Source organism: Pelobates fuscus, chromosome 5 (genome assembly GCF_036172605.1).
Source record: "Pelobates fuscus isolate aPelFus1 chromosome 5, aPelFus1.pri, whole genome shotgun sequence".
Taxonomy (NCBI): Eukaryota; Metazoa; Chordata; class Amphibia; order Anura; family Pelobatidae; genus Pelobates; species Pelobates fuscus.
The window spans coordinates 64,276,148-64,292,488 of NC_086321.1; the positions used below are offsets into that span (position 1 = coordinate 64,276,148).

General features: G+C 36.9%; 1 protein-coding gene across 1 annotated transcript in view; it reads right to left on the reverse strand.

Moving 5' to 3' along the window:
* ATP8B1 (ATPase phospholipid transporting 8B1) overlaps positions 1-16,341 on the reverse strand; it is a 79,881-nt gene that overhangs the window by 32,682 nt on the left and 30,858 nt on the right. The window contains exons 3-9 of the mRNA XM_063453937.1: positions 9,968-10,150; positions 7,335-7,432; positions 5,964-6,077; positions 4,192-4,290; positions 2,961-3,022; positions 2,736-2,808; positions 297-367 (exon numbers count right to left, since the gene is read on the reverse strand). Coding sequence (XP_063310007.1) covers positions 297-367; positions 2,736-2,808; positions 2,961-3,022; positions 4,192-4,290; positions 5,964-6,077; positions 7,335-7,432; positions 9,968-10,142 — 692 coding nt within the window. The 5' untranslated portion in view covers positions 10,143-10,150. The remainder of the gene's footprint in view (positions 1-296; positions 368-2,735; positions 2,809-2,960; positions 3,023-4,191; positions 4,291-5,963; positions 6,078-7,334; positions 7,433-9,967; positions 10,151-16,341) is intronic.

Below are 16,341 nucleotides of genomic sequence, written 5' to 3' on the forward strand. Positions count from 1 at the left end.
CGAGCAGCTCACGCTATTCTGTAAAAAACAAAGGTTTGCCACTGGGAAATAGATTTCCATAAGTCAGGTGATCCTTGTGTATTTTCCCACTGCAGACACACATTGTGTAGGGAACTCAGCATTACAATATTGTTTCAGTCTGCTCCTGATTAAGAATGTTTAGACGTTAAGGGAGGGATGAAAGTTTTGACCAGGGGTGTCGGGAGGAGGAAGGGGGAATTTAATCAAACCGCTTTTCACAGATCTCAGATTTTAAAGGTTATCAATTTTTCAGCAGAGATACAGAGTAGACTTACCCATCCAGTTCAGCCGTTTCCACATAGCACAGACTGTTTGGGTCAGAGCTGGAAAGCAACAGAACATCTGCCTATAGTAACACAAACAAAAACAAAAATCAAACCTCACAGAAGATATACTAGAGCTTTTTAAAATTGGTTCCATGTGTTTTTGACAATGTTGCACATAGAAGGCTTATCAATAAACTCAAAGACTGCATGGGTTAAGCAGTGACTAAGTGACAGACAACATAGGGTTTTAGTCAATGGAGTATATTCAAAGCAAGGTTTAGGTATCAGTGGAGTACCTCAGGGATCTGTACTTGGACCCATTCTCTTTAATATTTTTATTAGTGGTATTGCAGAAGGTCTTGATGGTAAGGTATGTCATTTTGCTGATGATACTAAGATATGTAACAGGGTTGATGTTCCAGGAGGGATAAGCCAAATGGCTAATGATTTAGGTAAACTAGAAAAATGGTCAGAGTTGTGGCAACTGACATTTAATGTGGATAAGTGCAAGATAATGTATCTTGGACATAAAACCCCAAGGGCAGAGTATAGAATATTTGATAGAGTCCTAACCTCAACATCTGAGGAAAGGGATTTAGGGGTGATTATTTCTGATGACTTACATGTAGGCAGACAATGTAATAGAGCAGCAGGAAATGCTAGCAGAATGCTTGGTTGTATAGGGAGAGGTATTAGCAGTAGAAAGAGGGAAGTGCTCATGCCACGGTACAGAGCACTTGTGAGACCTCAATTGGAGTATTGTACGCAGTACTGGAGACCGTATCTCCAGAAGGATATTGATACTTTAGAGAGTTCAGAGAAGGGCTACTAAACTGGTTCATGGATTGCAGGATAAAAAACTTACCAGGAAAGGTTAAAGGATCTTAACATGTATAGCTTGGTGGAAAGACGAGACAGGGGGGATATGATAGAAACATTTAAATACATAAAGGGAATCAACACAGTAAAGGAGGAGACCATATTTAAAAGAAGAAAAACTACCACAACAAGAGGACAGTCTTAAATTAGAGGGGTAAAGGTTTAAAAATAATATCAGGAAGTATTACTTTACTGAGAGGGTAGTGGATGCATGGAATAGCCTTCCAGCTGAAGTGGTAGAGGTTAACACAGTGAGGGAGTTTAAGCAACAGAAACTGACCTAGATTGGCACTAGCTGGTATTATGTCTTTCTGTGCCATCTCCCTTTGTAACATTTTCCCATTTTGATGTAGACAGTTACCATTGTACTCTAACATTATCTCCAACAATTTAGCACATTAACTATTCACTATGGAGCTCAATCTATGTGTAGGTATATAAAATGAAACCCGATCCTTCTTGAGGATTTTATTCCAGAGAGTCCAATTGACTGATACTGTGTTCCAATTATTTTTAATATATGCATAAAATCTCCCAGAGATTAATGCAGCATTCTTCCAGCTTAAAATAAGAAAACCAAAGTATAGTTGTATAATGATCAGGGCCATACAACAGTTTTAATCTACGGTAAGTGTGATTTCCACCACAAGTGAATAAGCCACCAGAGTCATTCATGATGATGATTTTTTGTTATTTATTTCTTTTTTTAATCAATACAGCCCACATCCCATAGGTAGGCCTTAGGGGGAATTTCATTTAGGACATTTAATGTAAAACTTGCTGCACAGGTCCACAAGTAATTTACAAACAGTGTACCTTTTAGAACGCTTATAAAATGGCTGTGGTATTTAATTGGACCCATAAAAAACTTAGTTACTCAATCAATAGTAAAAAACCCAAAGCATAACTTGATTGAATGACTCCATAATCAGACTCGTCGGCACAATATCTTCAGACACTTACCATCTGTTTCAACCAACTTTTATGGGTTCATTATACACTGAAGTGAGAATTTAAAGTGAATTTTAGATTTAAAGTCAAATAGCAGAACCGGTAGAAACTGGTGGAGCCAGCACACCACCAAAGCATAACTTGATTGAATGACTCCATAATCAGACTCGTCGGCACAATATCTTCAGACACTTACCATCTGTTTCAACCAACTTTTATGGGTTCATTATACACTGAAGTGAGAATTTAAAGTGAATTTTAGATTTAAAGTCAAATAGCAGAACCGGTAGAAACTGGTGGAGCCAGCACACCACCAAAGGCTGACCAATAGCCTATTAATAATAACTGCATATCTCCCGAACAATACAATCCCAATATTTTGCTAGTTTTTAATATCTTGTGAATAGAACGGTCAGTTTGTGCTGCTTCAGTTTTATTGTAAATCAATATAATTATTTTATATTCAATGTAAATTTAAAAAAAATTAAAAGTTAATCATAAGAATTCTATGCATTCCAAAAGTACGCATTTATGGAAACAAACTTGTCTACAGATAATTTTAGTTGTGTTTTGCAGTCATTTCAAATATACACATTGCAGAATGAAAATAGTACTTACAGGAATAAATTCATTTTTATTAATTCGGATGATGTTGCCCACACGAATATTTTTCCACTTTGTTTTCTTAAACCTAAAAGTAGCGCATATATTGTGTTTTAGCACAGTACCACTTTCATGGCAGATATAAAATAAATCAAAAATTTTGTCAATAAAAAAGTTAATAACCAAAAAGCTATTTTTCTATACAGATTTTTTTTTAAATTAAATACAAGATTAATCTACCTTCCATCTTTCATAACTTCAGAAGGTCGATTGTTTATCTCATTATCCGATCTATGTCGAGCCTAAAAAAAGAAGCAAAAAAAAATGAATATTAAAAAAGGCAGTTTTACAATACAGAATTATAGACACATACCTGGCTAATACCCCAACTCCAATAATATCGGAAATTCACAGACACACTTTCAATTGCCCTATATCACCCCAAGAAGTAGAAGACATTATATCAAAATCGGAATATAAAAATTATTATTATATTGTTGAACAAGGCTCTCTCCCTCAAGAAATGTTAGAGCCAGCATCCTGCCAATTCCCTTTATACATCTTTAATCCCCCAATTGTCCATGAGCCCCATGTTGTGTAGGTCAAGTCACCCACCAGTCAAGTATTTCAGGCCAATGGAGTCTGTCATTGCGTGCATCTAACACATTCTGGTGCTGGTCAGCGATCATAGAAATATAGAATGTGGTAGTTTCACTTCTTTTAAATAAGTCTCCTCCTTTACTGTGTTGATTCCCTTTATGTATTTTAATGCTTCTATCATATCCCCCCTGTCTCGTCATTCCTCCAAGCTATACATGTTAAGATCCTTTAACCTTTCCTGGTAAATTTTATTCTGCAATCCATAAACCAGTTTAGTAGCCCTTCTTTGAACTCTCTCTAAAGTATCAATATCCTTCTGAAGATACGGTCTCCAGTACTGCGTACAATACTCCAAGTGAGGTCTCACCAGTGTTCTATACAATGGCAGGAGCACTTCCCTCTTTCTACTGCTAATACCTCTCCCTATACAACCAAGCATTCTGCTAGCATTTCCTGCTGCTCTATTACATTGCCTGCCTACCTTTAAGTCATCTGAAATAATTACCCCTAAATCCCTTTCCTCAGATGTTGAGGTTAGGACAATCATATATATTACTGCCATATATGAGCCTAATGCACACAGTTTCTTCTTCATTTGAGATTTCTTGTGCCAGTTTTCATATATGGTACTGGTATAGCCTTATTAAGCATCTCTGAGAACAATATGCATTCTATTGATTATACCAAAATAACAGATCTTCTAATCAACAGATTACTATACGCAAAAGATGCAGCTATGTATGTAATGCCAATATACTGCTTTTCCCACATTTTTATTCAGAAACTCTCCTTGTGCACAGTGGATGGACGGATTGTCCATCCAAACCAAGGTCACAGCACATATTCCATATGAGAATAATAGTTTTCTTACAATGTCATCCACAAGATCTTTGATTGCCGTGATGCCCAACACAAGCAGAAGTGGTATCAAAGTGGTCGACCAAGAGACTGTTGAAATAGCAGGGATTGTCTGAAATAGAAGTTATGTTTGTAAGGTAAAAATTTTAAATCTACAAATCGTGCAACTTTGGATTAGTTAAGGAAACGTAATGTTTTTAAAGGAAGTTCTATGGTATATGGACTTTCGTTTATGAACTTGTCCTCTAAATACAAGCTCTGTATGCGGTCTGAAAATAATAATAAGTTTTAAACTGTATAGCTAATGTAACTTATGCTTGCTGAAATAAGAAGATGGTTTCAAATTTACGCAGTACATATAACCCAATAAAATGTATTTGTTTTGAACTATTAGGCCATGAATATCTTGTCCTGTTACCCTTTAGGTAACTGAGGTGCAGAGAAAATTTTAACTCTACATAGTACATTCGCTAAATGTCAGTCATAAAGAAACATATCACACAATTTATATACCCCCAAGTATTAATGTTTTACTATGCGTATGGCTGGACATGTGATGCAGGGTTTGTATACACCTTAATTATTCTGCCATTTTATTTATTTATTTTTAAATATGCAAACTACCACACTATATGCACTGTATAAGAATTATTGGGTACCCCACATAAAACCATTCCAAAAATTGGAGGGTTGAACCACTCATCTTTTGTTTTCTTTCTTATTTTTCATTTTATAAGATTTTTGCATCTTTACATCTACTTTTAAAAGCAAACTATTACACTATGTGTGTTAAAACACAATATATTTTAGAAATAAATGGACTTGGAAATGTTGCCCTTGAAGAGAGAGACATATCTGGTTTGTATGACATCACTAATGTTTTTTTTTGACAAACTCTTCCGACAGAAATACTTTAATAGAAAAACTGTTATTCAATTTACTATTACACCAAGTTGTACTTTTAATTTTATTTTACAATGCGTTCTTGTGTTTGTGAATATATTCTTTTTACATTCAATATGCAGCAAAAAAAATATTAAAAATAAAAATAAAATATATATATATATATATATATATATATATATATATATATATATATATATATATATATATATATATATATATATATATATATATAACATTTTGCCTTTTTTAACGTTGTTTGCGGTTTTGCCTGTTAATGAAAGCACAGGTGTAATCACGGACTGTGTCAGAGCCCTGGATTATTTTGTCTCTTGTTAGACTATTTGTATTGGGATTTATTCCTGCTGCAACATATGGCTGCAATCAAAAGCCATTCAATTGTTTGTAAAATTATAATTTTTAAATAAAAAATAAGTTTCTGGAATCATTTTGGTTGTTTTTTGTGTGCTTTTATTCTATTTGACATAACATAATTACGTTAAACTAAGAATAACCCTGGATGCTGATCGCTCTGTTCTATGTAGATTAGAATAGATAAAAAAAAATTTCTATCAAGCTACCACACTTTTCTTCCTAATTAACACCATGGCAAAATGTACGTTTTACAAATGTCAAAATCAAATTATATCCTACAAAGCTTTATCAAATGTGGTCCAAGCTGCATCTCTCCAAGTAGTAGATGACGATAGTAGATTGACTCCTTTAAAATGCTCTTATATCGGATATTCACATGAAAAACTGCTTTATAGTCACCTCAACCCCATGGAATATCCCATCCTGCCTATCAGAATTAAGGGGGGAGGGGGGAACAAAATCACTAAAAACGATTACTTGCCAAATAATTTACGTTTGGTATATTACCTGAAGTATGAGTAAGGTCAAGAAATATGCATTGGCAGCTCTCTTGAATTGTTCAAACAAATTAAGAGGTAAGAACGTGATGGGGTTATATTTGTAGGTTTTGATTTCATTCCCCTGGAAACAAAAATATTTAGAGATCAGTGAAAACGGATTAATAAAATAAAATAGAAGCAATTTATAACAAGAAATAAAATAAAGCTTTTTTTGACATTTGGCTTGGCCAGTTGCAAAGACATCATCCGTTGCCGAATTTTGTATTTTTCCAAACATGCTACGTTTTTATTGGCCTGCATGACATCTGTTTGATGTACCCATGGTTAAAGTAGAAATCAAACAGAGCATCATGCAAAACCAAATATATATAAAAAAAAATTACATCAATTTAATGGTTATTAAAACACAAGCCTGTTTTATAAATAGATATTCAGTGGCAGGTATGTTTGTAGCTTTCTATAGATTATCTAGAACAGCACTTGTTATTCTATTTCAATAGAGACCCAAAATGATGTGCGTGTCATACTTTGGCAGCAGTTCTAAAATTAACCCAGTGGCTACCCTAATTTGCAATATAAATATTTGACAAAACAAAAGTGGGTCTCCAGTGCTCAGAAGAATACACTCCTGTTACAGTAAACTATTTATCGAGGGCAATTAGTTACCAATGGCCCGATGAATTTAATTTGCCTCTGGGGACCAAATTTTGGATTCTGACCCAGAGTTATGAACCACTAATTAGGGAGACAAATCTAGGGCAAAACCATTCGGCTACATGCTGGGCCGTTTTGACTGCAAAACTCAGACAGACATTATTGAGGTCCTCTTCAATCTCTTTCAGGAAGTGTATAAGGAGACTGTGTAGATCACAGCAGATGGGCACAGTGGTGTGGTATGGGATGTGGCTCGGGGTGCATTAACAAAGTTGATATAACACCTAGGTGGCAGAGTATTTATCAATGAAACTGCAGGGGCATTATCTATACACCTAAACCATTTAATCAAAATAAAGCGGTTTTGGTGCTTCAGTGGTCGTCGACCACTTTAAAAATAAAAAGGGGTAGGGGGAAAAACACACACTAAATAGATGTCTTGATATCAATAGCTTTAGCCCTGTTGTTGCACAGATTGATATAAAGCAACCATGAGCTCTCATTTTCTACATGTTCCAGCACCCCCATGATCCAGGCTTTAGTAATATTACATGGGAACAGAATTGGAATATCAGTAAGTCACATAAGGTTTTGACTAGATTCAACTTGCCTTAAGCTCCAACCATAAAGTCATATTTCTGACAAGCAAGCAAGGTTAAATGTTAAATGTTCAGATAGCTTTATTATATTTATTATATAAAGACCCAGAACGAAAAATACATACTGCATATTTGCTTTTCTTAAGGCACAAAAATGATTTCTTCTTGAATTCTGGTTGATCACAGAAATTCGGATCATTTGCCTTCACTTGCCAGCTACATTCTGAAAATAAAAAATAAATAGAAATTAATCATTTGAAATATTGAGCAGTTTGGGTGTCACTATTTACCATCTTTTTTCTTTACAACAAAAACTAGCTTTAAGAAATCAGACTCTAATACATACAATTCCCTCCAGAGGCTAAATTCTGGTGTTTTTTTGTTTGTTGCTTTAGTTTTTTGTTTTTTTTTGGGGGGGGGGGGGGGGGGAGGGGGAGGGGGGGGAGAGGGGGAATGGTTTCTGGATCCTAAAAAAATAAAAAATAAAATAAATGAATAATAATAATAATAATTATTATTATTATATACACACACACACACACAATATGATTGCATATAAAATGGAATCATTGATATACTTATCACATTTCCAGTGTATCCTATAGAGTATGGGTCAGGATAACTAAATACAATTCCCACAAGTCTTTGCCAGTCACATGCTAGATATTACAATAAAATGAGCTCCAGCGCCCAGTTAAGGTTTTTGTATTTTGAAAGTTACATGATCAAAGCAATCTCTGTAAAATGGTAATCATATGAAAGCCGTGTATATGTATCCAAGGGCATAGATGCAGTGCTGGCTCAGATTAGGAAACATACAGATTTTAAATGTTGCCATTATTTTTGGAAGAATTTGGGGTTAGCGTTAACCAAGTAACATATTTCTCAGTCATTTATTTGCTTTACATCCAAGAAATTAAAACAAATACATGTCACGACTGAATGTTCTTTTATTTTTCACACATTTCATAGGAAAAAGCCACATCAAAATTATAGACTTAATTCACGGTTTAATTGAGGTTTCCTAAATTAGGTTGCACTATTTGTGGAGTAAATTCTTCCTCTTTATCAGTGTTGAAAGCAGGGACGTATGCAAAATTGCTGCTGACTCAACTTGCTATAATGGCATTTACGTTGTACATGTAGTTTGATTTCCCATGAGAAGTATCAATATATCATTCCGTGTGCAATCGCTAAAACAAAGCATTCTCAATGGAAATTGCACTGGGATTACAGGACAAGATTTACACTGCTGACTTGCATTATACAGATAAGGGCACTTGTATTGCAGAACTCTGATTGGAGCTTTGAAAAGATTACAACAAACCTCATCTTGGGCTCCTAAGCCCCCTCATGCAACATGTATGGACACCTGCCTGCCACCCAGGGGCATCGGCTGAATGGATCTGTGATGGATCAGCAAATTCCCCATAGCTATTCCAGTTTTACCCAAGTGATGTGATGTGCTCTGCTCACAATCAATGGCTGATCCCTATTACCACTGTTTAGTTGTTGGTTCCTAGCTGCATTTAAATTAATTTGTTTTATGTATAACTACTCTCAAAGGCAGCAGATTGATGCCATACTCTAACACAGCATGCCTGGATACATGTTGCACACTAACACTACAAGTTGCATGTTTTACATCCTACTTTACCTCATTTCTCACCATGTCTATGACCTTGCATTTCTCTCTCAATAGTTAAGCTAGACATGTTATGCTTAGCCTGCACTCTACACTACATTGAAAAAAATGTGCAGTATACTCCAATGCCATGTAAATAATATTCCTTGTCTAATTAATTTTTCTTGCCAATACTGTTGTGGCATTGTAAAAATGTCTGTTAATCTTATTTTATGCACACACAAATAAAGAATAAAATTTTTTTTTTTAAAAATGATAAAACAATAAGGAAACACTACAGAACATTACATTATAAATAAAAAAAATTACTCAAAAATGATATCTATATATTTTTTTAAGTAATAAAATATTACATTCAAAATAACGGTTTTAACATAGGACAAGAATAGCAACAAATGCTGGCTATGATAAATACAAATATAACAAATAACGCCTCATAAAGGCTTGAAAGTAGGTGTCACAAGCCGGACCAGGTGGATATGAAATGGAACATCCAAAACAAAAATGTATGTGTGAAATATTATAGGTTTATGAAACCATGTGTCCAGAAGCCAGATGGTTGTAACACGTTATTGAGCTACTTTGGACATAAAACTGGAATGTTGTCATTTTTGACTGATGTCCACATAAAATATAGACACGATTACATATTCCATACGTTGCTAGATAAACCTAATAAACCCTTAACTTACTCCAAGTCATGGATTCTTATTTGGTCAAAAAGGCCAGTGCTCCTTGACTAATGATAATGTATGTAGTCATTTTTTGTCCTAAATAAACCCATGATTTTGTAAGCTTGAGATAGCACTCAATCTTTGATTATTTTTGGATAAGTTAAAACATTTTCATAATTTTGGATGCAAGCTTCAATCCTACTTATAAATGTTCCTAGAAAAGAAATAAAACATTTTCAAAAATACTTTGCAAGATTATGGCATTAATAATAATTTAATAAAAGAAAGCAAATCTTAAAAATTAAGAATTTCTTTATACTTTGTGTCTTATTCCAGCTTTATAATGCAGATTCATTGAAGTCACAAGTTCATGGTATCCAAGTGGAAAATACAAAGTTTCTCACGTTTACATATGTATAACAATAAAGAAGGTATTTACCTTTGCTTGTTTGCTCATGAGTTTGTTCTGCTTGTTTATTGATCTGGTTTTGCTGTGGTTCGAGGGAATCGGGACTGTCCAACTCATCATCAGTTTCATCGTCACTGTAGGGCATAACCTCATCATTTGGCATTTGAGAGTCATCCTCAAATGTGGTGTCACAATCTGTGTCCATCCCGACCTGTGCAATAAACAAAAATATACATTCACCGTCACATTGTGATTGATCTCGCAGTGTTGCAAATTCTATGCCTTTTGAGCATCTATACACATACACATATATACAGACACACTCAAATTTTAAAATGTTGTGCTCCACCAGCATATCGCAAGTTGGACATTAGAAAACTGGGTCTATATATCAGTGTTCATTTTCATGTCAAGCTGGGAACTCTCTGATAGTTGTGAAAACATTTATATATAAAAAAAAAAATATACACATTTATAAAAGGTCACCCACTGTATTGCTCTTTGATCTGGCCAATGACTGCGTAGTTTTTAAATATTTTTACATAATTAAAATAACTTCACATTTTATATTTGTGTGTCCATGTCACATGGTCTGCAGACAAAATGTATAATTTTGTAAGACATTAGTATGACGGATATATTAAAAAGCCACTAAACTTCATACTTTTCTAAACATGAAGTATAAAAAGCCTTGAGTGAAGGTGAACAATGGCTGATCATACGGCCTTTCAGCCATTGTTAGGGAAGACTATTCAAAAGATGAAAAGAGTCAAAGACTGAGCCTTGAGTAAATAATTTAGCAGATTAAATATTAACTTCAGTCATTTATATTGGAAACCTTATAAATCTATTGTAAGTTACTGTTCAAACTAGTAATATGGAAATGTCTTGATAAAGCCAAGAAAAAACAAGTAATAAAAAAATAAAAATAATAAAGAGAGTAAATAAGTACTACTAAGAAAAAAAATGTTTTATTCAGTGCAAAGTTAATTATTCTGTCAAAGTCAAAGGATTGGGGGTGGGGGGGGGGATTGAGTGTAGGAAGATATTCTGGAGACAAAGAAGAATACAGATCTGTCAATCATATTTCCCAAAAATAAATAAAATATAAGATTGCATAAACTACAATAAATTACAGACAGCAATTATTTAAACATCATTATTACATTCCAACCTGTAATCTCTTTTAAATTATTATAGGCATTTAAGAGGCTGAGGTTAAAAAGAACAATGAACAATTTGTTTGAGACATCAATGTGTAATGAAAAGGCTTATTCTGAATGCTGAACTTATACACACACACACATATATATATATTTGTATTTTTTTTTTTTTAAATACTTTTTGACAAAGTCGTTAAAATTAAAAGTGAAAAAAATCTATTTCAATGTATGAAATGGTCATAGACATGTATTTAGTATTAAGAAAATGGTCATAGATATATATTTATCAGTTTGCAGTTACCTCAAGGCAAGATTGGCTACACACAGGTCTTACATACAGGCCCTACGTACATCATTTTTAAAGGACACATGGTAAACAAATGTGTTACAATGGCTAGTTAATGGCACACTAAGCACTCAATATTAATGAAGATGTGTTGGTATATCGACAAAGTCTATTTTTTTTGGACAATGTAAAACATTAACATTTCAGTTTATAATTGTCTGAAACCACACCTCTAGCAGCTGTCATGCTAACAGCCACTGGAGGCACTTCCTTATGAGGACCTTGAAAAATCGCATTTATGTCACACGCTGATTCTCATATATTCAAGGAGAAACATCTGATTGGCTTAGAGTGGCAATTGCCGGGCATGAACTTTATGTCCGCAGTGTTGCTCATAGAGAAGCATAGGATTGGATCGATACCATGAGCAATGTGTTTGTTCTTTTCCCAAATGAATTATCAAAACACAAAGTTAAGCACAAATCTACTAATCATGCACTATTTCACAGATGTCCCAAGGGCAAGACTTGATAAAAATGGGGAAAAAAAACTAACGAAAAAAATATTTTCTTAACTATCTTAAATTTATTTCATTTAAATGGACATTAAACTACAGCTTAATGTAGTTGTTCTGGTGTCTATAGTCTGTCCTTCAATGTTAAATCTGGCTTTTACATTTCTGGCTAGTTACATTTCTAGTGGCAGTTCTGTATCCCAGTGCAGCACGATCTGCATGGGCCAGCCGCAGCAACACAGACACGGCATGGAAGAAAAGGTGAGAAAAATCACCCTCAATCTCCGGAGCGAGGGGATTTAATGCTGCATTCCAGCGCCATAGTGTCAGGAATAAGTTTGTATTACTGACACTACAGTGTTCCTTTAAATCATTTGTTGGATGTCAGTGTGCTGCCAAGATACTCGGAAAGTGACAGAACATAATCTGCATTTTATTTTTAGCAAACTGCCCAATTAACTTGAAATTCTGCATTGCATGTTAGCGCAATCCTAGGGATTATCATCTTCAAAAGGTAACCATGACTTTATCCTCTGCAGAGGTTTACTATGGAACGTAAAATAAAAATACAGCCAAGATAAAGGCATCTGTCAAATCCAGTGTGTTTGATACATATTTAGCAAATAATACATTGTTATTAAAAAAAGAAAGACTATTTAAAAAAACACTCCAAGCACAGTAACCACTATTTTTTCCCTATCCGAAGTGAATTTATTGCGCTTGACCAGTATATATTTACTTGTATCCCTTAATTTACGCTCTTTTAAATGTATATGCTTCACTACATTTAATTGATAAGCAAAACACCAACAGTGGCATTCCTGTCCTCCTACCAGGATCACCGCTACAGTAGTGGTAGATAACAGGCAACCCTTCAACAGCCAAGATGACTTTAGCGTTATCCAGCAAAGTTTTTTAGGACCACAAGACCATTATTTAGTTTAGGATGGGAAACCATCAGAGGGTGCATAGAGTAATTGAATCGTAGAGGTAGATCTTACGTTCATTGGACAAAATAGTCAGCTGAATCACAATTGTCACCATTCATCATAATTCATTCTAAAAGTCAGGCATAAGGTATGGTTAGTGGCTGACAACCCACCACCACTTTAATTATATTTAGCCGTGCTACTAAGACTTGCTACGTTTATTTAAAATACTGGAGTATTGTAAAGTTTACTGGGCCCCTGTTTTCTGTAAAAAAAAATTAACCTGTTACTCCGCTGTAATGCAGTGTCAACAGGGTCCTTCTCAACAGTTCCTCAAACTCTGGGGGATCATCAGTTCTGATAATATCCTGGACAATCAAATGCTTCTTATACAGGTAGGTCAAATATACAGCACCTGGCTGCCTGATTCAGAGCTGGGAGGATGCAACCTAGGAACTTCATAATTATAATTTAAGAAAGAAGGGGCACAATGTTAAACTATAGGGCACTTCAGGAAATGAAAATGTTTTAGGGGTTTGGGGTGAGCCAAATGTGAGACTCCCCACTCTTGCGCTGTAAGTCATCCAGAAGTACAACTCTGCATGTTACCCTGGTCGTTTAAAGATTCTTCCTGGTAGACTCTAGTACTCTACGTGGCAGCAAGGTTTAGGAAATGCTGAAATATGACCAGCACATGGCCAATCATTGTGTAAGGCACACACACCACTGACACTGAAAGGAATAAAGCTGTGTGTTGCCCTGTCTCCTACATATTGCTATAAATATCCAATCAAATAGAACTCCATGAATCACAAGACTATTAATCAATTTCTGAACAAGTGAAGGTGTAATGAATTATCCACAATCAAATTAGCACTTAATTAAGATAGTTCCTACTATCCAAACAATTCTATTATCTCCCAGCTGTCCATGGGAATACATTTTTTTTTTTTTTTTTTTTTGTCAATCTCTGTTTATTGAAATTTTTCTTTTTTTCATATCAACGCATTTTGGGTTACAGAATAGAAAGGAAGGGTGGGGGATACATAGATATACGAGATAAGCTTTCACATTAGTCAAAGTTGTGGTATGTGTCTTTGCGCCAAGTCCGTGTGCATTAATATGTAGTCATGGGAGTATGGTTGGCTTAGGGAGATCAGCCATGCGGTCTAGTGCGTCAAATCCAAGGTTATGGAGTCAGGCCGTCTTCTATATGTGCCCCTAACCAAGGGGGTGGCGGGGGGGTGTGGAGTGCAATCCATGGCGTGTGCATTATGTCCGTACAGTCACATTAGGCTGCGTCTTATTTTGGTATTTCCAGGGTGCGTCTGTGGTGGGTGTATAGTCGCTGTCATGTCGACCTAGGAGCCTTGTAGTCATGTTTATAAGAATAACATAGTAATAGGGTTTAACAGAACTAAACAGCTGTGTATGAGCCTCATGGCATCGGGGTATCCCCCGGGGTATTCAGGTTTCGGATCTTAGAGTCGGGTGGTCCATGGTCGTTGAGGGTACCGCTGTTCTGGTTCCGGAGTGTCTTTCCGGGTGGGTCTGCTGGGCCTGGATACCCAGGGCTTTGAAGAATTGAGGCGCCTCGGCCAGCGAAGAAAGTTTATGGACAGTCCCTGTATGAGTGACCACTAAGAACCTGGGGGATCTCCAGTGGTATTCCAACCCTGCTGCCCTTAGCTGGCTGGTGACTGATTGTAGGGATCGACGCCATTGTAGTGTGGACCTCGTAAGGTCCTGGAAAAATGAAAGGTTGGTCCCTTCAAAGGGTAGTGGTGTCTTGCCATGCATCGCTGTCATCAGGAGCCTTTTATCCTGTGAGGTGGAGCAGCGGACGATCACATCCCTCACCATGGTAGAGGTAGCGCCACCTGCAGCTGGTAGGCGGTATATCCCGTCTATAGAGAATTTCTTGGCTTGGGACTGGGGTAGTATGGAGGCCACCAGGCGCCTCATATAATGAGGTAGTTCGTCCGGCGTGATTGTGTTAGGGATCCCTCTAATTTTCAGGTGGTTTCGCCGAGACCTGTCATCTAGGGCTGTGTAATGCAGTGAGAGTGCTTGTTGATGCGTTTGCATGGCCAAGACTGTGGCTTGGAGGTCTGAGAGTCCCTGCTTAAGTGTGCCTATATCCTCTTCCGAGGCCTTCACCCTAGTGTCCACCGCCTGTATGTCTGCCTTAATACTTGCCACGTCTGCTGCCAGGAGGGACTTGATTTCCTGCACCAGGTTGTGGAAATCCCGCTGGGTAACCGGCGCCGAGCCATCCACCTTCTCAGCTGTGCCCTGTACCTGCTCTGGTAGTGGGTCTGGGCGAGCAGACTCTGCAGGAGAGATTGCTGGTCTGTGGTCTGCTTTGTCCGCCATCTTAGCTGCCTGGTTTCGTTGCAGTAAGGCCCCTATGTCTCTGGAACCTGGTTGTGGCTCCAGGGGGGCCTTCTGTGATCGTCTGCCCATCTGTGTGAAGGGTAGTTGGGAGGTGTCAGCGAAATCTTCAGCCTCCGGGTCTCCGTGGGGCTGCCAGCAATCCAGCAGGTCAGACCAGTTCGGGCTCCGGGAGTGCGTGTAGGCCCCGGGTTTGCGTTTCAGCCGCTTGCCTCTCGCCGGCTGGATGAAAGGCATAGATCGGCTCCGGTTTTCACACTCCGTGGGTTAACAGCCTGTGGCAGGTAGGGCAGAGGGTTGAATCCCTCCAAATTCAGGCTTTTTCGGCCAGAACCCACGGAGCTCCGTGAGATGGCGACTCTGGGAATACATTTTAACCCATAATTTGAGGAAGTCTAAACACGCGACACATGCCTGACTAATAAGATCACTGTCCTGCGTTGTAATTTCCAAAAAGATGGAATAAAAAGTAATGTGTAAGAGCACATACATGCAAATTGCAGAATTTTATATACAGAATATTATTAAAAACACTCCACTGGGCCATACAAATCGATTTTCCCTTCTTACGGTTCCTATAGTACAAAGCTCTGCAGCATATGTACACTAACCTAGCAGAATATTAATTATTCAGAATGCGGAGACACCGCTACTCTGCTTAAATTATTAACAAGTCCAGGAGAGACCAGAGGCTAACACATTGCTACACAGATCTAATGAAACATTCACACAAACTGCGTGAGATACATTAAATATTTTACACAGCTTCTCAATCATGTAATCCTCTACTGCCAAGCTTCTGTCTAGAAGGCTTGCCTATTCCATGAGGCTCATGTTTAAAAACCTGAGGTTTATTCTGAAGGGGGGGGGGGGGGGGGGGGAGGGTGTAGGGTAAAAGAGAGGACACTTTTTTATTTTTATTATGTCATCCCACTATCCTAATGGTGGCTGGAATTTCAGGATTTTTATGGCAAATTACAATAATTTATATATTAAGCAGCATTGTACAATAGGAAACAAGACAGCCATTTGATTTTAACAAAACATGTATGACATAGGGCAACAGGTGAAGATTTCCCTGTCCAAACAAGCTTACAATCGAATACACTGTTATATTG